Source organism: Papio anubis, chromosome 8 (assembly GCF_008728515.1).
Source record: "Papio anubis isolate 15944 chromosome 8, Panubis1.0, whole genome shotgun sequence".
NCBI classification, from domain to species: domain Eukaryota; kingdom Metazoa; phylum Chordata; class Mammalia; order Primates; family Cercopithecidae; genus Papio; species Papio anubis.
In genome coordinates this window covers 126,141,529-126,163,286 of record NC_044983.1, presented here as the reverse complement: position 1 = coordinate 126,163,286, position 21,758 = coordinate 126,141,529, and the positions used below count along the sequence as shown (strand labels likewise).

At 43.3% G+C, this 21,758-nt stretch overlaps 1 protein-coding gene across 3 annotated transcripts in view; it reads left to right on the top strand.

Annotated features, from left to right (window-relative positions):
* Positions 1 to 21,758, top strand: part of ADCY8 (adenylate cyclase 8) — a 265,567-nt gene that overhangs the window by 230,450 nt on the left and 13,359 nt on the right. For all 3 annotated transcript variants that reach the window (XM_021942625.2, XM_009213592.4, XM_021942626.2), the window contains 3 exons: positions 75 to 153; positions 7,251 to 7,409; positions 20,612 to 20,758. In XM_021942625.2, coding sequence (XP_021798317.1) covers positions 75 to 153; positions 7,251 to 7,409; positions 20,612 to 20,758 — 385 coding nt within the window. The remainder of the gene's footprint in view (positions 1 to 74; positions 154 to 7,250; positions 7,410 to 20,611; positions 20,759 to 21,758) is intronic.

Genomic DNA, 21,758 nt, shown 5'->3' with positions numbered 1-21,758 from the left:
TCTGAACCTCAGTTTTCTCATGGGTCTCCTTGAAGTGCCCCCATGGTTATCAGTGCCTTTTTTTCTTCCAACAGAGATTTCCTGGGGACCAAGGAGGCGTCGCTGCTGCTGATGGCCATGTTCCTCCTGGCTGTGTTCTACCATGGACAGCAGGTGATCTAACATTTTGCTCTGACTGCTCTGTTACCCGACATTTCTTGTCTCTGGTCTCTGCTGCTCTTTGCAGCAAATAACTTTTAGCTGACTGTGGCAAGTTGTGATTCTTAATGAATCAATTCCTAATAAAGACCACCTAATGAAAAACAAAGCTGGAGAAGATCTGGCAAACAATGTGGTTTTGGTGACCTTTGGATATATCTCTTTCAAAAAATCATCTAGTGAAAGAGCTTTCAATTTCTGCCTAAGACAAACTGGGATCTCTCCCAATTCTGTTGCCTGGATGAAATTATTACTACAAAAGTTGTGTACTATATTAGGTAAACATTTAGGTTCAGCTGAGCCTGGATTCTAATCACAGTTCTTACTCTCAGCAGTGTGTGATCTTGGGCAGGTTACTTATCTCCGTGAGCCTCAGTTTCCTCAACTCTAAAATAAATCAGTAATACCTAAATAGGGCTGTCTTGAGGAAGCATTTGAGATTATTGTGTGTAGAATTTTGTGCACTAACTTGCATTGTTTCTAGAAAAGACTTCATTACAGATCTGTCCTAATTATATACAATGCCTGCCATATGAGTTCCACCTTCCATGAGCCCTTACTCTTTTTTTTTTTTTTTTTTTGAGACGGAGTCTCGCTCTGTCGCCCAGGCTGGAGTGCAGTGGCCGGATCTCGGCTCACTGCAAGCTCCGCCTCCCGGGTTCACGCCATTCTCCTGCCTCAGCCTCCGGAGTAGCTGGGACTACAGGCGCCCGCCACCTCGCCCGGCTAGTTTTTTGTATTTTTTAGTAGAGACGGGGTTTCACCGTGTTAGCCAGGATGGTCTCGATCTCCTGACCTCGTGATCCGCCCGTCTCGGCCTCCCAAAGTGCTGGGATTACAGGCTTAAGCCACCGCGCCCGGCCGACGAGCCCTTACTCTTTACCAGAATCGGGAGTGGGCACTGTGGGCAGAACTGTACAAAACCCCAGCTCTGGTCCAGTCTCCTGGAGTAGAGCTGACCCCAAATAATGCAAACATGTTGTGTGTGAAACAGACTTGGCTAGGGACTTCGAGAAAGAAAATTATTCTTCATGGGAGCATCTAGGCAGGACTCTCAAAGGCCAGTAGAACTTCTTCAGGTAGACTTCAACCCATGAATGTTCATCGCTTGGGGAGATTTTCACCACCTGGTAGAAATCAGGCCCTGCCTCCCTCACCACTCTTGTCTGGATCTTGGTCCATCTTTCTGTGGTCTGTGTGTACTTCAAAAACCATAACCAGAAAAGAAGGAAAGCACAGCAAGGAGACTGTCAGCCAGGGCAGAAATAGAAACACATTGCTGGGAAATCACCATGGAAACAGAGGTAACAACCCTGAGAAAACAGGAATGAAACAGCCCAAAACCCCAAGAACACAGAGATACGTATTTAAAGTTATTTGTAATAATGGGGATTGTACAGTATAGGCAAGAAAAAATAGATAATATTAAAACTTGGCAAGTGAAGGAAATGAATAAATAATTAATATTTATTGAGTTCCTACTATGTGCCTAGCACTTTCTCTCTATTCTCATTTAATCCTATCAACAACCTGGAATGGAAGTTATTATTACTCCTGTTTTATGGATGATGAAAGTAAGGCTATTCAGCTAGTAAGCAGGAAGACTAGAATCCAAATCCTGATCTGTCTTCAAAGCCTACCCTTTCTACTTCACTAGGCTGATCAGAGCAGAACAAAGACGCTGTGTGCATACGAACACAGTGACCCAGGGCACTGCATCCTGCAATATGCTTTCACTTGTTTTCCCATTTTGCCTGAATTTATGATGAAACACTAGGCCAAGTGTCAAAGGCTAGCCATTTCTAGAATTCCTGTTTTTAGGTCTTTCCAGCCATCTATGAGGTCTGGGGTCTTGTCTTCTGCTACTTGACAGCTTTCATTTCTAGGGCAGAATGCCTTAGTCTGAAATACAAATGACAATCCATTTGAGAACTATGAAGACAGATTCAGACAAGTCCATAATCCTACAGACAAACATATGCTCACTCAATTACACAGGTTTTAAATTGACAAGTCAGAAATCCCCGAAAATAGCTGAGAGAACAAGTTCTGGGTGAGGGTCGTCATTCCATAAAAAGAAGACTGGTTCTGCCTCTTCTGTCACCTTAGGGAATTACTTTGTGCCCTGTCAGTGCCTTCCTCAAATGGTACCCTAATAACATTCAGATTTGATTTATCCTATGCTCCGTTTATCCTGGAAAAGCAGATAACCTAATTGTATTAAGATTATAGGTAAAGTACGAGTATGTAACTATTTAGTGAGTCTGAGTGACTGGGTTTAAGTGACATCTGATATTTTTCCCTTTCATTTTTAACTTTCAAAGGGTTTTGAAATTATATAATCACATCTCATAACTATAGCAGTTACAAGTACAGGCTTTGGAATTGGGCAGATAGTATTCAAACCCCAACTCTGCCACTTAGTAGCTATGTGACTTTCAACAATTTATTAACTTTCTGATTTTCAATTTCCTCACCTGTAAAATGGGTATGATAATAACAAGTTCTACTTCATCGGGTTGTTAGGGTGTTATATGAGAATATAATTGTAACATACTTATTCCAGTGGCTCCCACATATAATAAGTTTTCAAAATTGATAGCTATTAATATTTTACTTTAAAAATAAGCCGATGACACAAACAAGGCAGGTGATGTTAGCCATCTGGTCCTAAGACAGGAGCAGAGATTGAAGTCCCCTGAGGTCACAAAGCCTGTAAAAAACGCCAGACTGGAACAGGAATCCAAATGCTCAAACTCCTAGTTCGATTCTGTTTCCTCCACGTGCCACTGCCTCCCTGTGATAGGGGCGGCTTTCTGCAGGGTTGTCTCACTTCAAGTGTCTCTATCTGTAGCATCATTTGGGGTCCTGTTAATCTCTGATCAAGCCTACCCACTCCTGGGCTTGCTCCCTGTTTCCACCGGTTTCTCCTTGTGACTCAGAGGCCCTCTAGTTTTAATAGGGGCTGAATAATGCCCATTGATGCCTGGTACACAGAAGCGTCTGGTGGGGGCATGTGTAATTAAACATCTCCAGAGGAACGGAGGTGGTTATGTAACTGAATAATTGGAAATTTTCATCTTGCATATATGTGGAAATGATATGCCAAACACTTCCTCCTCTGAGGCAAGTGAACATTCTCTACGTTGAGCAGAGAGAGCAAACAATCGGGTGCCTCCCACCAGGTGCCTGATTCACTAGCAGCCCTGGAGGTTTGAGCTTTGCCTGGGCATCTTCGTTTTTAGCAGAGGAAGCCACGCCTCCACAAGGAGAAAGAGATAAATGAGGTCCTATCTCTAGTAACTTCTGGGTGTGATAAAGGCAGGCACCGGAGATTGTGGGGCTCAGAAGAAAAGACTCAAGCCTTGGAACCAAATATTCTTGCTTGAGTCTTAGCAATTCCACTTCAAGAATGGGTGATCTTGAGAGACTCAACCTTCCAGAGCTGTCATTTCTTTCTTACAGTTTATTGATTGCATTCTCTAAGGCATTTAAGAGACTCCCCTGTCCTTTGTTTTTGTTTTGTTTTGTTCGTACTGTATTTATGTCTAGAAGCCTGGTGGGATTCAGGTTCAATGATTTCTGCAAAATATTTAATTGGTTAGTTTTATAGACTACAATTAGGGGGTACATAATGTCTCCTTATCTTTTTGTGATGTTAGCAGCTGCTTATGCTAATCGCCTATATTCACTTATTTTATACAGTGATATGCTAATCCTATCAGTCCTCCATAATTTATTAACTGGCATACATTATTAAAGAGAACCATCTCCTCACTATTTGTTACCTGGAAGTACAATTCATCAAGCAAAAATAAATGCTGAATTTTTTCTCTACAAGTTTGTTTTCTATAAGATTCCCCCATAAGTTTTTTCCTTAGTATCATTCAGAGGTGACCAATGAGGTTCTAGTTTTTAAGCGTAATTTTGAATCTATGCATTTTACCATATTCTCTGTGTTTTGATTCATTGCAATTATTAGTCTTATTAAGCTAAATGTGTCACATCTTTGACTAGTGGGAGCTCATTCAAGTTGGCTTTTGCATCGTTTTGACATAATCCTGGTAGTCTCTGATAGAATCCTGGTTTCTCATGTTAAAAAGTCTTCCAATGAAGTCATTTACTTAAAACAAGACATAATTAAAGGTACCTATAATTTGGGCACCTCTGAAAAGAATGGGAATTTTTTTCTAGGAACTGATATGTAGAAACCATAATCTGGACACTGGGAGTTATTGCTACTAAGTTTCGTTGTTTCTAGAACTTGATTTCAGTGGGCAGAGCTAGAAAATCTATACATCATGAGTTCACAGTGTGATACTTCGATGTCATAATGAGGACCACAAGCTTTTGACTCAACTTCATCAATCTTATATCTGCAGCTCCCTTTTCTCTTCCCCAAAATTTCAGTTTTAATGATACCTACACAGTTACTCATTTACTTTATCTTGTGATTCACTATAATAGTCTAAGTACAATAATACACTTGTTACAACCTATAATATGGTTATTGTAAACAGTTTTGACATTCGTGTTGCGCTCTTTTTATCCTTAGGGTATTTCCCTCTGGGAGCATGTCATCAAATTATTGTGCAAAACAACATCTGATATAGTTCCTCTCTGTGTAGGCTCATTTGTTTGTCTGCTTGGTTGGTTGTTTTTACAGAGTTTTTTGAGAATAGATTTAGTTTGATAATTAAGTAAAATATTGGAATGATTCTATAGTTATTTACTTAAAACGAGACATAATTAAAGAAGTTTAAGTTCTATCCCTATTTTCCCACACCATTCCCTTCCTTTGTCATTTCATAGATTAAAATAGAAACCATTTTATAAAATGTAAAATGGTTTCTATTTTTAATATTTTAATAAATTAATTAAGAAATACATGTGTGTGCATGTATGTGGATAGAAAGATCGATCTTCCTTAGATAAATGGTAGCATACTATATACACTTTTCTCCTCTTGGAGACCAGTTCCTCAAAGTATGGAGAGATAGTCTTCATTTCTTTTTAATAGCTGCATCATGTTCAATGATATTTCTGTACTAAAGTTTATTCAGCCAACAAAACGAACATTTGGTTTGTTTTCAGCCTTTGTTATTAAAAATTCTGCTGAATGGATAACCTTGGGCATATGGTCTTTTCATACTTTTGCCATCCACTGAGACTTTAAAATTTTTAAAAGAGAAAATAAGCTATCTGAACTGTCTAAGCCCTTGAAATCAGGGCAGCTAACCATGTGTGTACCAGGGCAGCATGCTGTTCACATCAACAGTTAAAGACTGAAATAAGGACATACCCAGAACTGCAGTAAAAACAGGCTGTGAGATCCTTTGGAAAGGACACTGTGCACCTTCTTATGAGAGGAGAGGCTAGGACAAGAGGGAACCAAGGTATATTGAGTGCCTACTATGTGCCATGTGTTTATCTATAACTTCCTATAATGCCTTTTCCACCCCTGCATGGTCACTGATGTTCACATCAATTTCAGAGAGGAGGAAACTGAGATGAAGTAACTAGTCCAGGGTTAAAGTGTGTAAATGTGGAACTAGAACTCTAAGCTATATCTGTCTAGTAACTAAATCTGTAATCCTTTCACTTATGAGTTCATTCATTTATTCTATATTAGCTAGTGGTTAACAACTCAGATTCTATATTCTGATTTTTGAATCAAGTTCAAATCCTGGCTTCCACTAACTCATGTGTGATCTTAGTCAAGTTACTAATTCATGTTTGCTTTGATTTTTTTATCCGTAAAATAAGAAATGATAATAATACCTTCCTATTAGGGCTATTGTATGGATTAAAGGATTTAATATATGTATATTGTTTAGAACCATTCCTGGTATATGATAAGCACCATGTAAGTGTTAGCTAGCTTTATTATGATTTATTTATTGAGTCAACAAATATTAAGTGCCTGCCCTGCGCCAGAGATGTTACAACATGGTAAGCGTATTCATATCTCCAGCTGTTGTACGTAACAATATATCATAGACTGAGTGTATTAAACAACAGAAATTTATCTTGTGGTTCTGGAGGCTGAGAAGTCCAAGGTCAAGGTCTGGAAAGGTTTGTTTTCTGATGAAGGCTCTTTTCTGGCTTGCAGATGGCTGGCTACCTGCTTGCTGTATCCCCACCTGGCCTTTTCTTAGTGTGTGCATGTGGAGAGAGAAAGAGCGAGTGTTTGCATGTCTCTTCCTATAAGGGCAATAATCTTATCCTGACAGATACACCATCATGACCTCATTGACCCTAATTACATCCTGAAGCTTTCATCTCTAAATGCCATCACATTGGGGGTTAGGGCTCCAATATATGAATTTGAGAGGGACACAGAAATTCAGTCTGCAACAGTAAGGATGTAAGGTCGAACAGATAAAAGCACCTCTGACCATATGATATGGTTTGGCTGTGTTCCAACCCAAATCTCACCCTGAATTGTAATAATCCCCACATGTCAAGGATGGGGCCAGGTGAAGATAATGGAACCACTCGGGCAGTCTCCCCCATACTGTTCTCATGGTAGTGAATACGTTTCATGAGATCTGATGGTTTTATAAATGGGAGTTCCCCTGCACAAGCTCTCTCTTGCCTCCTGCCATGTAAGAGTTTCCTTTGCCCTTCCTTCATCTTCCACCATGATTGTGAGGCCTCCTCAGCCATGTGGAACTGTAAGTCCATTAAACTTCTTTCCTTTATAAATTACCCAGTCTCAGGTATGTTTTTATCAGCAGCACAAGAATGGACTAATACACCAAACAACACCAACAGTCTAGTAAAGGACGCCAACATTATCAGGTAATCACACAAACAAGTATGAAATCACAGGGGCAATAATGCTGTGAAAGGCAGGCACACATCTCTGTGAAACCTAATCATTCTCTGATCACTTGGCTTCCAACAAGATGCCTCCCAAAATATTCAGATCAGGCTCTGTTTCATTTGTGAAGAGTTCCAGAGAAGCCTTTCCTGCCTCCCAGTGGTGTGTACCTGAAGCCTACACCTCAGTTTACCTGGTTCTTCTCTTTCTCTCACATGTACTGAAGCTGGAGTACACAGCCCGCCTGGACTTCCTTTGGCGAGTGCAGGCCAAAGAGGAGATCAATGAGATGAAGGAGCTGAGGGAACACAATGAGAACATGCTCCGGAATATCTTACCCAGCCACGTGGCCCGCCATTTCCTAGAGAAGGACCGAGACAATGAGGTGAGCCAGGGGCTGGTCTAGCCAGTGAGAAAGGGTGGTGGTGGGTGATGTGCAGTTATTCACATTGATCCCAAGCTCTGGGAGAATTTCACTGTCATCATGTAAGTGCATGAGAATGGAGAAACTGCCTAGCACTATGAAATTTACACATGGCCTCCCAACCTCAGGCACCTCATCTACAAGATGGATATAATAAGGTCTCCATTGAAAGACTAAATTGGAATTTTAAAGTTTTATGTGCATATGCATGTATGTATGTGTGTGTGTGTATATATATGTATATCTATGTGTATGTATATGTATGTGTATATATATATACACAAAAAAATTTCACTTCTGGGTATATACCCAAAATAATTGAAAGAAGGGTCTTAAAGAGATATTTGTATATCTAGAAGCATTATTTACAATAGCCAAAAAGTTGAAGCAGCCCCAAGGGTCCACTGACGGACGAATAGATAAACAAAATGTGATATATACATAAAGTGGAATATTATTTCAGGCTTTAAAAAGAAGGGAATTCTGATGCATGCTACAGCAATGGATGAATTTTGAATACATTATGCTAAGTAAAGTGGGCCAGTCACAAAAAATAAATACTGTATTATACCACTTATATAAGGTACCTAGAGTGGTCAGATTCATAGAGATGAAAAGTAGAATGGTGGTTGCCAAGGGCTGGAGGGAGGGGAGAATGGGAGTTATTGTTTCATGGGTGCAGAATTTCAGTTTTGCAAGATCAGAAGAGTTCCAGAGATAGATGGTGAAGATAGTTGCACAACAATGTGACTATACTTAATGCCACTAAACTGTACACTTAAAAATGATCAAGATGGTCAGGCACAGTGACTCACGCCTATAATCCCAGCACTTTGGGAGGCTGAGGCGGGTGGGCCACGAGGTCAGGAGTTGAAGACGAGCCTGGCCAAGATGGTGAAACCCCGTCTCTACTAAAAATACAAAAATTAGCCAAGCATGGGGGCAGGCACCTGTAATCCCAGCTACTTGGGAGGCTGAGGCAGGAGAATTGCTTGAACCTGGGGGGCAGAGGTTGCAGTGAGTCAAGATCATGCCCCTGCACTCCAGCCTGGGTGACAGAGTAAGACTCCATCTTAAAAAAAAAAAATTGGTAAAGATGGTAAATTGCATGTTATATGCATTTTACCACAATTAAAAATAATAATAAAATATATGTATGTATATATACATGTATATGCATATATGTGTAACACATGTGTATATTTATATATATACACATATATGCACATATACATACATATGTGTGTATATATCTTCTTAGCCCATTGCCTAGCACATAGCAAATGCTCAGAAATGCTCTTTTTACTTAAAACTGTTTTTTCTTACTACATTATGAAGGCAGTCTAGAAGTCTGAAATCAAGGTGCTGGGAGTCTCATGCCCTCTCCAGAGGGTCTGGGGGAGAATCCCTCCTTGCCTTTTTTAGCTTCTGTTAGGCCCAGGAGTTGCTTGGCTATGGCCACTTGGCTCTAATTTCTCTCTCCATCTTCACACAGCCCTTCTTAAAAGGACAAGTATACTCTCCTTTTAAGAACACCAGTCACAGATTTAGGGTTCACCCTAATTCAGTATGACCTCATCTTAATTACATCTGCAAAGACCCTATTTCCAAATAGTACCATGTTGGACATGACTGTTCGGGGGAGCATGAGTGCTGGTGGCAGGAGGTACTAGGCACTATTTGGACCACTAGAAGGAGGAAGGGTCATATGGTGAGTGCTGTGAAGGGAAACCCTAGACAGAGCCTAATGGTCAAGCTCCATGGGCAACAGTTACTTCCACACAGAATGGGAGCCTCTGGAAGTTTTAAGTGTAACCTAGTCAGTTGGCTGCTGATAGAGAGTGGATAGGAGGATCATGAGACAAAAAGCCAGGCAGGAGACCCTAGAAGAGCCCAGGTGATGAGGCAAGACCCTGGCGATGAGGCCTAGGATGGTGGCAGTGGATATGGAGAGAAGGAGATGAATTACAGACACCTCTAGAATATAGAATCAATAGTTCTTGATAATGGAGCAGATGCGGGAGATGAGAAATGACAAAATCAAATGATTTGGCTCCCCCACCAACCTTCAAGGGAAAGTAACTCAAGAGGGAACCGAAGGTGTCTTTGAAAGCTCTAAATGGCATTATCATGTGAATGAGCTTGGCCTTACTCTGTGAGACTCCCAAGGGAAGGTCTAGAACCATGGACCGGCCCACAGGGGACACCTTTGGGTTTCGTGTTAGGAGGAGCCTTACGAGGACAGAGCCATCAGGCCATCTCATCCTCCTAACACAGTGAGATCCGCAAGGCAGGGACCACATCACCCTTGATCACCGCTGTGCCTGGCTGTGGCCCCTGCTCATGAAATGCCTGTGGATGAACTGGAGTAGTGGGCTTCCTTGCTGAGGCATTCAACTTGGGAAACTTAACCCCTTGCTGAGGATTCTACAAAGGCAGTATGGGTTGTCTGAGAGGCAGGGATAATACAGCTCTTCCAGGACTGGATTTTCAGACTGAGCTAAACAGGAAATGAAAAACCCTTAGGACAAAAATTACAAACTCTAAGACCGTGAGACAAATCTGACCAATGAGCCAGTTGGCTTGGACAGTGGTTAGTTGGTTGGTTTACTTATTTAATTTATGAAGGTGATGCCTTTATGCATAAAATGGGCTCTTCAGTTTACCCATCTGTACCCTGCCATTTATGTTACCTGTAGGGCCCCTAAAAACATTGAGGTTTGTGATCCTTGCCTTAGGACCATAGTGGGCAGAGCTGGGAGAGAATGATGAGGTCCATTTTTCATCCAAGCCACTGAAGAAAAACCAGTGGAAGAAAAGCCAAGGGAATGAGTAATCCGCCACTGGAATAATCAGATCTTGATGTACTCAGGTCTTTGAGAGTCTCTTGGGTGTGGAGACTCCACCCTCCTCAATGGATGGAGTTCCCTGGAATTGGGCTCAGGACTGGTTTCCTCAAGGCTCCCTAAGATCGGTGTCTTTGTTGCAAGAGCTTCTTGATGAAACCATGAAAGGAGAGAGAATATCAATGTGTATCAACCATGACCACCAGATGGCGAGGATAAACCCCACATGTAAAATCCAAAGAAAAATGAGAAAAAACAGCTTTTTAATCGAGACAGCGAAACAGTGAGGCACATCGGACCAGTGTAGAAGAGCAAGGACATACTGGTTTCATCCTGAAAGGATGGAAACCAACCAGAGATGCATGCTGAGACTCCAGGTCATCAGCTGTTATTCAGGCCAAACCCCTGCTGAGCAAAATAAAGGACTGCTTCAGCATTCATCGCATGTATAAGACATCTTGTCAGGATTATTTGAGATTTTATAAATATTTAAACAGTTCACACTGGACTAGGATTAAACACCAATCATGGTTACATTGCCTAGAGAATTTTCACATTAGGATAAAATATCATTTACCGAACACCTATTCCATGCCAGATACTGAGATAGGCAATTGATGAAAATGATCTTTCATTCTATTTACAACCTTAAGAGTTCCATCAGCCTCATGTTATTGATGAGTTAACTGAGGTCCTGAGAGGTGAAGGGATTGCCTCACTTTCTTTATGGAAAGCTGCAAGGGGAATCCATTCCCTCAGGTTTATTTCTTCCATGCCCCTCTCTCCCTTACAATGCCGCTACCCACACCAACTCTGGAGTATGGCAAGAGGGGTGTGTGCGTGTGTAGAAAAAGAGAGAAGGACAGAGTCATACAACATGTAAAAGGGTGACAGGGAAGGGGCAGGACTGAAGTGGCCGGCAAGAACTCCCAATTTCATGCTCTGTTGCCATAAGAGGCAAAGGCATTTTTAGCTTCTCCTCTTGCTACAAACCTGAACTGTGATACAAATTTCTGAACATCTGATGGGGGACATCTGTGAGTTTCACGGGGTCACGATAGCACCCAAAGCACCACCTTTTCCTGCTATGCCAGGGTATCTCCCAAGTCTATCCCTGGGGTGGCAGTGCCTTCATGACTGACCTTCAGCTGACCTAGAAGAGTTGCTTGATGCACAAAGCCTCCAACTGACTTGTTTGCATCAATGTGGGCCTCACACTTTAGAAAATGATTCCACAGACTACAATCAAAAATGAACTGAAGGTACAGCCTCCAGCTGGCAAAGCCAGATGACTTCTTAGGTGTAACTTGTGTGTATGTCCCTGGCCACAGCAGCCAGGGGTATGCTGAGAGCCTTCATTGGCATCACTGCTGCAAGCTCAGACTCTCTTTTCTCTCCCTCCTTGGATTCTAACCCCTTGTGAGGTGTTCCAAGGAAGGCCATGTGACCTAGTGGAAAAATCCCAAGCTATTAAGCCAGAAGAACATGTATTCAAATTCCAGCTCTTCCATTTACTAGCATGTGATTTGGAGAAAGTTAAGTTCTCCGAGCCTCAGTTTCTTCAGCTGTAATACGATTCTAATTCTTACCCTCCTGGGACCCAGACATTAAGCAGTCAAGGAGGTGGAGGGAAAGAATTCCAGGCAGACAGGCCCAAACGGCCAAAGGCATAAAGACGAGACACTATAGGATATTTGCTGAGAAGGACTGGGGGGACTACAAGCACCCAAATATTTTAAGAACAGGCCAGAGCAGAGGTATCCTAAGTACAAAGAGACAAGTCTTGAAGAGCATTGAAGTAGCTTGGATCTGATTCAATGTGTAATAGGAGGTAGGAACTATTATCCCCATTTTCTAGATGAAGAAACTGAAGCTCAGGGAAGGAAAGAAATTTACCCATGGTCACAAAGCTAGCGAGGAGTGAGCTCAAATCCAAACCCAGGTATGTGTAACACCAAAGCCAGTGTTCTTTACCCTCCACCTCACTGTAAGTGCATGCAGAGAAGGGGAACTGTGACAAAGGATGACTCAAACCATCCAAACACAGGCAGTGGACAGGGTCTCACACCCAGAAGCCTCCTGTCCAAGGCGGTGTTACCCACACAAACATTCTGGCAGCTTCTGCTATTCTGCTGGGCTTTTGGCTTAGAATAGCACTCACTACCCCTGGTCAGGAACATTCTTGCAGATAAAACCAGCTGGAGGTCCAGGCCTGGGTATCTCATCAATGTCAAGCAGGCTAGCTCTGAGTCCCGGGAAATCCGCTGGCTCATCATGGCTTTATGAGGCGTTGTTGAAAAGACACTAGCAAGGGCAGCTGTCCCAGGTGCTGGAGATTCCACACAGCGTAAATCCCATCTCTGTCACTAACTAGCTGTGTGACCTATGCCAGGTTTCCCAACTCTTTGGAGTCCATTTCCTCATCTGATTAATAGAGGAAATAATACTGACCTTGCTGAATTGGGGTCAGAGCTAAATCGGATAACACATTAAGTCTCCAATGCAGTCCAGTGCAAGGCAGCTTCAGTACAGAAAGGCCATGCGTGGGTGGATTCAAAACCCCAGTGCTGGGAGTTTAGTTGTGGTTCCTCCTTTCACTACCTTTATGACCGAGGGCAAATGATAATAAACCTTTCTGGACCTTGTTTTCCTTGTGCCCCTTGTTGTGCTACAAAGGGATCATAACCATATTCTGCAACTTCATCTGAGTCAGTACAACATTTACATGCATTATCATGCCTAAAGCACTTACATGGTGCTTGACATTTTAAATGCATACTGGTTGTTGGCTATTGTTTTTGATATATGTAAGTCATTGCTATTTTTTCTACTCCTTCCCAGTCACAGCCCCACCCCCTATCCCTTCATTCGCCCATTCCTTCCTCAAGTATTTATTGAGAGCCAGCCATGTGCCAGGTGCTGTTCTAAACACCAGGGTTAAAACAGTGAACAAAACAACAAAGCCCTTGCTGCCCTGAAACATGTATTTTTGTGGGAAGACAGACAGTGAAGCAAATAAATAAATACATAACATCGTGTCAGAAAGTGATGAATTTGATGAGGGTAGAAATAGCTGAATGACGGAATAGAGTGTTGAAAGGGTATTTACACTGGTATCTTAGTTTGTTTGTGCTGTTATAACCAAATACTTGATACTGGGCAATTTTTAAAGAACAGAAACATATTTCCTCCCAGGTCTGGAGCATGGAAAGTCTAAGATCAAGGTGCCAGCAGGTTTCATGTCTGGCGTGGGTCCTTTTATCTGCTTCCACGATGGCACTTTAAACGCTGTGTCCCCACATGGTGGAAGAGGGAGAAAGAAGGGATCCACTCCCTCATACCCTTTAACAAGGGCCTTAATGCTACTCATGAGAGCTCCTCCCTCATCACTTAGTCACTTCCTCAAGGCCTCACCTCTTAATACTATCCCACTGGCAGTGAAGTTTCAACATATGAATTTGGGGGCACATTCAGAAAAGAGCAGGGGTCATGGAAGTTCTCTCTAAGGAGGTGACATTTGATCAGAGACCTGAATGACATGAAAGGATACTAATAATGTTTGCAAGTCTCAGACATAGTTTCTCCCATGCTGAGAGGTGGCTTAACTTGGTATAAGCAACGCAGGACTTGGAGTTGCCTGAGCAGGTAAAGGACCGGAATATAGTTCCCCAGGCAGACAGGACATCAGTCTTCCTACTGACATATGCGGGTGTGCGACGGAGTGCATGCACATGCTCAAAATCATCTACTAAGTCCAAACCTATACCTTCAACCAACCAGAGGAAGATAACAATAAACCAATAATAGCTTTTCTATATTCATCAATCCCTCCCCAGTTTTCAAAGTGTTTTTATCTTCTTGAAGCCCAAAATAGCAAGAAACAGATGGCACACTCAAGGCGGTTGACTGGAGTGAGTTGAGTGAAGGGACTGTCTCGGAAGGTGTTTGTAGGTTGGCCGGAGCTCCTCCATTTACCCTTCAAAATCCCTCCACCTCTTCTCCCTGCGCTTCCTGGACAGGCACAGGTGAGAAGGCTAATCTACATCAGTTACATCTGTGACCTGCTTGGCCCTCAGGCACCAAGGTGAGGGGTCATCAATGGCTGGCACTAGGTAAGAGATGAGGGGAAGTGAGGAATGTGAGGTCAAGATATTTATTCCCATGTGATTACCTGAGGCTGGCTATGTCACTTCACAGAAATTAATATCTCCTCCCAAGACCACTGCTGTGCTACACCTCCAATGTCAAACCAACTCACTCCTTTTGGGGTCTTCTCATCCCTTTGAGCCTAGAGGGATGACTGCTTTCCTGCCACTAGCCTTGGGTTTCTGGGAGATTTCTTAGGGTTTCCCTACTTCCTGCCCTCGTCTTTCTAATTAAGCCCTTTATCAGTCAACCATTCCGGAATCGTCTTGATCTGAATGTGCCCCTTCTTTTCTGCTGGGTCTCTAGTTGAAGCAACAGGAATAAGGAGGAGATGAAAATTCCACTGTGCTCAGCAATTGTGGAAAGCTGTGGTGACTCCCAGACTGAAAGGGACAAGGAGAAAAAGCAGTTACTAGAACCAGTGTGAGCAGCCACTGCCAGGCGTGGCGCAGAGGAGCAGGCAGACAACTGGAGTGCAGCATCTCAGCGCCACCAGAGGCAAAAGCAGAGCAAGAGCTGGCACTGTCATTGACGGCTGAGGGACCGGTTGCCAGAAGAGTCACCTCACTTGCCCAGAGTCATGTGCCCACAGCTGTGGGGGTCGAGCGCTCCTCTCTTCCCACGTTCCTGCCTTCACCAGCCGAGGAGGAAGTCCCTGTAACACTGTCCACCCTGTGGGGAAATGCCAGGGAGGGAGTCTCTCCCTCTCTTATGGTGCTTTAACCCATCAGACTGGGGAAACCCAGGGTCACCGGACCTCGAGACAATCATGGGACCCGGGTGCTAAAGACCCACAAAGACCTCAGTCTGTCTTGTCTCCTCAGGGACTTGTTTGTACCCAAGGTGAACGGGCCTTCTCCTCACATATGACAAGCCACGTAACACAGGTTTCCCTTTCTGCCCCCCAAGAAGGTAAAGACCCACCATTCTCCAGGCTCCCTGCCAGCCACTGAGTAGATACATGTACTCAGTCCCACTCTGTCTCACGGGAAGGAGCTGAAGTTTCCCATTAGTGCCTCAGATCCAAGACACATTGTCCAATCCATCCTTACCTGAGAGCCTGTGTTGAGGGGGTTGGTCTTCAACTGACTGTCAGGCCCCTGTAGCCACTCTCTCCGTCAGTTAGCATCTTATGGAAAGGAGGGGTGAGTCCCAGTCCCAGTCCACCCTATTCCCACTTCTCCAGCCTCCAGTAGGATACCAAAGAATCAAGATCTGAACTCAGGTCATATTTCTTCAAGCTCTTCTTACCCCTCCACTGTGAAACAACCATCCAATCAGACGGACAAACCTAAACCAGTTTCTAATTCCCATGACACTTATTCCTGCTTGTCATTATTATTATTATTGCTGTTGTTGTTGCTATAATTATAGTTATTATTAGCAGTAGCACGGGCTGTTGTCAGACTGTCTAGGTACAAATTCCAGCTCTACGTCATAACAACTATGGGACTTGGGTAAAGTATGTAATCTCTGCATCCTTCAGTTTCCCCAGAGATGAAATAACGGTCTTACTTGTATCTGTCTCATCGGGATGTGGTGAACATTAAATGAGATGATGTATGTGCAATCTTTTGCATTGTGCTTGGCACAAAGTAAGTGCTCAAGAAAGTAGCTAATATTATTATCACAATTTTATTATTTAAGCCATCAGAATATTTCAAATGATGGAAAGACTGAGAAATAAAACTAAGGAAAAGAGCATGAGGCTGGGCGCAGTGGCTCACACCTATAATCCCAGCACTTTGGGAGGCCTAGGTGGGTAGATCGCTTGAGGCCAGGAGTTCAAGACCAGCCTGGCCAAGGTGGTGAAACCCCATCTCTACTAAAAATACAAAAATTAGCCAGGTATGGTGGCAGGCGCCTGTAACCCCAGCTACTCAGGGAGCTGAGACATGAGAATCACTTGAACCCAGGAGGCAGAGGTTGCAGTGAGCCAAGATCCCGCCGCTGCACTCCAGCCTGCGCAATAGAGTGAGACTCCGTCTCAAAAAACAAAAACAAAAGAGTGTGAGAGGAGCTGGCATTCATTAGAATATTCAGGGAGACAAACAATTGCTAAGACACCCCTGGCTGCTGGTCATTTTATACCATGGAGGCATTTACATCACAGGGCATAAACCAAAGTGGGAGGGGATCTGGACTGCGTAATTATGCAATGAATTTTAGAGGGTAGGATCTTCTCTTTTTTCTCTATTTTTAAGCAGAAAATAAAAATATAGGCTTAATGGGCTAAATTATGTCTCCCCAAAATTTATATGTTGAAGTCCTAACCCCAAGGATCTCAAAATGTAACTGTATTCAGAGACAGCATCTTTAAAGAGGTAATTAAGTTAAACTGAGGTCCTTGGGGGACCTAACCCAATATGACTGGTGCCCTAATAGAAAGAGGAGACTAGAACCTAAGGGAATACCATGTAAAGACACAGGGAAGACAGCATCTGCAACCGTGGGAAAAGCCCTCTGACAACACCAACCTGCCAACACCTTGAACTTAGATTTCCAGCCTCTGTAATTGTGAGGAAACTAACATCTGTTGTTTAAGCCACTGAGTCTGTGGTCCTTTATTACAACAGCCCTAACAAATGAATACTATAGGTAATAAGCAGAGACTTTCCCACCAAACCACAGTCATTAGGAGGATGCACATTTACTTAAGCAGGATCTCTGACTCGTACTGCAGAGTCAGGTTTCTTCATGGCATCACCACATTGTTCAAAGCCAAGGTAAACAGAAATCACCTTTGAAAGCCATTTACCTTTGCTCTGCTCCTTGACTGCTATCTGCACTCCTTCCACCCACCCAGCCCTACCTAGCACATCAGCTGCCTGTGCTCTTTTGGATAAGGACTACAGAAGGCATTAGTTTCGATTAATACACACTTAAAGTTCAAGAACAATTGATGATGAATCAGTGACACCGTCTTCCTCTGACCTAGGGCATGCCATGTGGAGGAGGCACACTCACATGTGTAGAGCAGGGAAAGGCCTTGGGAGTCCTCTGACCCTCTCTTCCACTACCAGCTGTGTGATCCAAAACAATGACTTAACTCCTCTGTGTCTCATTTCCTGTATCTGTAAAGTGGGAATAATTATCGTATGACTTCATAGAATTATTGCAAGGATTAAATCATTGAATTCATATGAAAGTAATTTGTAAGGTTTCATGTTTCCTACGAAGGTCAGGAAGTCATTAATCAACCAACCGTTTTGAGTATTTACCTTGGACCAGACTGTCTAGGGTGTGGATTATATTGTAGGCATCTAAAAACTACGAATCACATGATACATAATTGGAGTGCAAGAAGATGAATGGCATGTGGTTTTTCCCCTCATGGAATCCACACTTAAAGGAAGAAATGGACGTTAAGACAGTAATGCAGGTGGCAAGGGTTATACTGTAGAATTGTTGAGGTCACTGCAAAGCAGCAAGTGCAGCCTCTAAACCTGTCTGTGACTTATGGAAGTCCTAGTCTCTAAATGGTCAGTGGAGGCAGAAAACAAGAGCTAGCCTGGCAAAGGAAGCTAACTGCAGGGAAGGAAGAACATTTCCCACCCAGGGACAGACGGCAGGAATAAAAGCATTTGAGTGTGAAATAGAACAGGGTTTGTGTCTTTGTTTGGGTTCTTCCAGAAGCAAACCTTGAGACAAGGATTTGAATGCAAGTAATTTACTCAGCGGTAGTCCCAGTAAACACAAGCAGATTGGAAAATGAGAAGGAAGGCAACCGATAAATGATGCACCATCCGATTAGTTACCTCCGTGGGCAACTGGAGCGCGACTGGAGCTTAATCCCACTGGGAAATTCAGGGAAATGGTGTGAGAGCATGCCTCAAAATTATCAGGCCCAAGGGGCGAGGGAGCCGGGACTCTCTAGCAGTTCCCATTGGCATTGGTTAAGTGCTGCTTCCGTGGGGTGTTAATTTCCTGGCACCGCCCAAGTCTGCGTTTCACATGGGCAGAGTGCCCTCTAGTGGCTACAGAAAAACACCATCTAGTGGTGAAGAAATACAAGGGCTGACACTTGAACCCTGAGTAAGAGGATGCAGACAGCACCTACAGCATCACACACCACATGCACACAGAAGTACAAATGCTTCTGTGTTCTGGAGCACATATCCAACTGCGGAGTCGCAGACAATAAAGCTGAAGTGATAGGTGGAGGCAGGGGCATGCATATATGTCATGCTTCAGTGTGTGAGCTTTATCCTGGAGGCAATGGTGAGGCATTGGAGGGATTTAAGATAGGGAGAGGCATGGTCAATAGTGTATCTTTAATAGATCACTCTGGCTTCTGTGTGAAGGATGCCTTTGAACGGAACAAGACTGGAGTCAGGAAACCCAGTAGGAGGCTCTCATTTTAGTGATCAAGAAGGAAAAAGGGAAGAGCCTGGTTTTTAAAAACACACAGTGGTAGGAGAAAACATGTTTAGAAGACAAAATCAAACCCAGCAGAACTTGATGATTTATTGAAGATGGATACAATGGGGAAGGAGTCAGGAAGACTCTAAGCGTCATTTTGATGATTTGGCAATGCTGGTGCCACCAAGTGAATTAGAGAGCAATGCAGCAGACACAGGCTTAGTTGGAGAGAAGATGCACTAGGTTTATGGAATTTGTGACTGGAGGAGGGTGAAGGCAACCAAGGATGAGACATGGAAGCTTGAAGCCCAGGAAGGATAACTGACCTTGACATAAGAATTTAGAAACCATCAGCACATGGGTATTGAAAAGGCTGGGACTGAAAGAGATGGACCAGGCAAGTCTGTAAAATTGAACAATTCAGTTGGCCAAGGACAGAACCATAGCAATCACCAACATGTAAGGTGGAAGAGAAGCAAAAAAAGGGGGGGCCTTCTCAAAGGGGCCAGGCATGAGAAAAGCAAAGGACATCACTAAAGCATAAAAAGTCAAGAGAATCAAGATCTTGGGGTGATCAACAAAAATACCAATCTGCAGGTATCCAGTAGGATGTAAAGTTACATGTGTACATTGATTTTTCCACTTTGACCAGCAGGCTAGACTGTTCTTAGTTCATTTCATTCCAGCTGCATTAAGAGCATGGGAATAGGCAGTGAAGGTAACTAGTTTGAGAAGTTTGGAAACAAGGAGGAGAGAAACTGGTTGATAGCCACAAGTGTCTGCAGGATCCAGGCCACTTTGTTCTTTTTCTTAGAAGAGACTCTTAGAGGATGAGCAGGAGCAGGGAGAGGAGGCCAGGAGGAAAAAATGAGAAAGAAAAGGATCACTGAAAAAGTAAGTTGCTGAAGAAGTTATAAAATGATCAGGTACAAGTATTGACCTTCAGCAAGAGAAGGAAAGACAGAGACATCATCACCTGGAGTTGAAGTGAAAGAGAAGAAAATGAATAACAGACAAGTCTATGAGGATTGGAACAGAGGTAAGTCACCACCAAGAGCCACCACCATGTTCTCAATGAAGTAGAAAGGTAAGATCATCCACTGAGAGAAACAGAGTAGAGGGTTAAGCGGAGATCTGAGGGTTTGGACTAGCCATTGAGGAGAAAAGAAAAGGAAGCTGACCAAGAATGAATGAACTTGCAGTCAGAACTCAGGGCCCAGCTGAGGCTGGAGACTATGAATTTTCAGTCATCGCTTTCCATATGGTGATGATGCTGTGGTTGTGGTGCAATGGACTGAATATTCATGATCCTCCAGAATCCGTATGTTGAAACCCTAACTCACAAGGTGATGGTATTAGGAGGTGGGAACTTTGGGAGGTGATTAGATCATGAAGGTGAAAACCCTCATGGATGGGATTAGTGCCCTTATTTTAAAAGGCCCCAAAGACTTGCCTTGCTTCTTCCACCACTTGAGGACACAGTGAGAAATCTCCATCTCTGAACCAGAAAGTGAGTCCTCACCAGACATCAAATCTGCCAGTACCTTGATCTTGGACTTCTCAGCCTCCAGAACTGTGAGAAATAAATTGCTGTTGTTTATAAGTCACTCAGTCTGAGGTATTTTGTTATAGCAGCCCACGTGGAGTAAGACACACAGTGTTGACATAACAATATCCAAGCCTCATTTTCTCTCTCTCTGTGGGTGGGTGCCTGTGCCCCTGTGTACACACATGTGTGCACAGGAAGCATCATTGCAGAACCAAACCTCTGATGACCAATTCTGGTCCCCTCTGTGTGTCTCTGTCCAGGAGCTGTATTCTCAATCCTATGATGCTGTTGGGGTGATGTTTGCCTCCATCCCAGGATTTGCAGACTTTTACTCTCAGACTGAAATGAATAACCAGGGAGTGGAATGCCTGCGCTTGCTGAATGAGATCATTGCTGACTTCGATGAGGTAAACTAAGCTGGGGACATTTACAATCACAAACGGGCATCATTGTCAAAGCATTGTATTATTCATTGTAGGAATTACTTATATATTTTTTTGCACTTATGGAGTTCCAGCCTGCATTATAATACAAACATGCATTATCTGATTAATTATCACAACTATCACCTGAGTTAAATGCTATTGTTTCTCTATTTGGGGGATCAGGAACATAAGGCTCAGGGAGGCTAAGTAACGTAATCCAGTGTTACACAGCTGGCAGATGGCAAAAGGCAGAACTTGACTAGAAGCCTGTATGAGGCCAATACTACTCAGGCACTGACACCACAGAGGCTGGACGCCGATGCAAGCATTGCTCCATCTTCTCAAAGTGTCAAAGATAAAAGTGTCCATTTGCAGTTGGTCAGAGAACTAATTGCAAGTATAAACATACTACAGATAGCAGTTTCTTCCTCCAGGCTCCATTAGTCTAGTGAACACATTCTGTGAGGGGAAATACTCATGCTATACTTCAGTTCCATTCATAAACTTGACACAAGTGGGCCTTCTCCTCCCCCATTCCCCATCTTGAAGGACACCAGTGTCCATCCAGTTACTTAAGCCTGAGATGGGAAGCAAGTGATTCATTGAGAAAATGCTATGGAAGAAGCCAAATCCCTGCCTAACCCCAGAGGAAACTCAGGGACATAAATGGTACAACTGTCTCACACTGAGGCAGGGGGCCAGGCTTTTGGATACCCGTATTGGTCAGTCATTGTTGGTCATGGGCTGCCCTGGTATTTCTAGCAAGGGAGTTCTCATGAGGCCCGGCAAATTATCCAAAAAAAGGTACGGCAATGCATTGTAAGTAGCCAGCACGCATGACATTTTGGAGGATGGCCCCACAAAGGGCCTGGGTTGGGAAACAAGAGTAACTACCGTATCACTCTAAATAGCATCCTCTCCCTCCATCCCTACATTCGATCCAGCTACTGAGTCCAGTGAAGTCTTTCTTTCCATTGTAGAT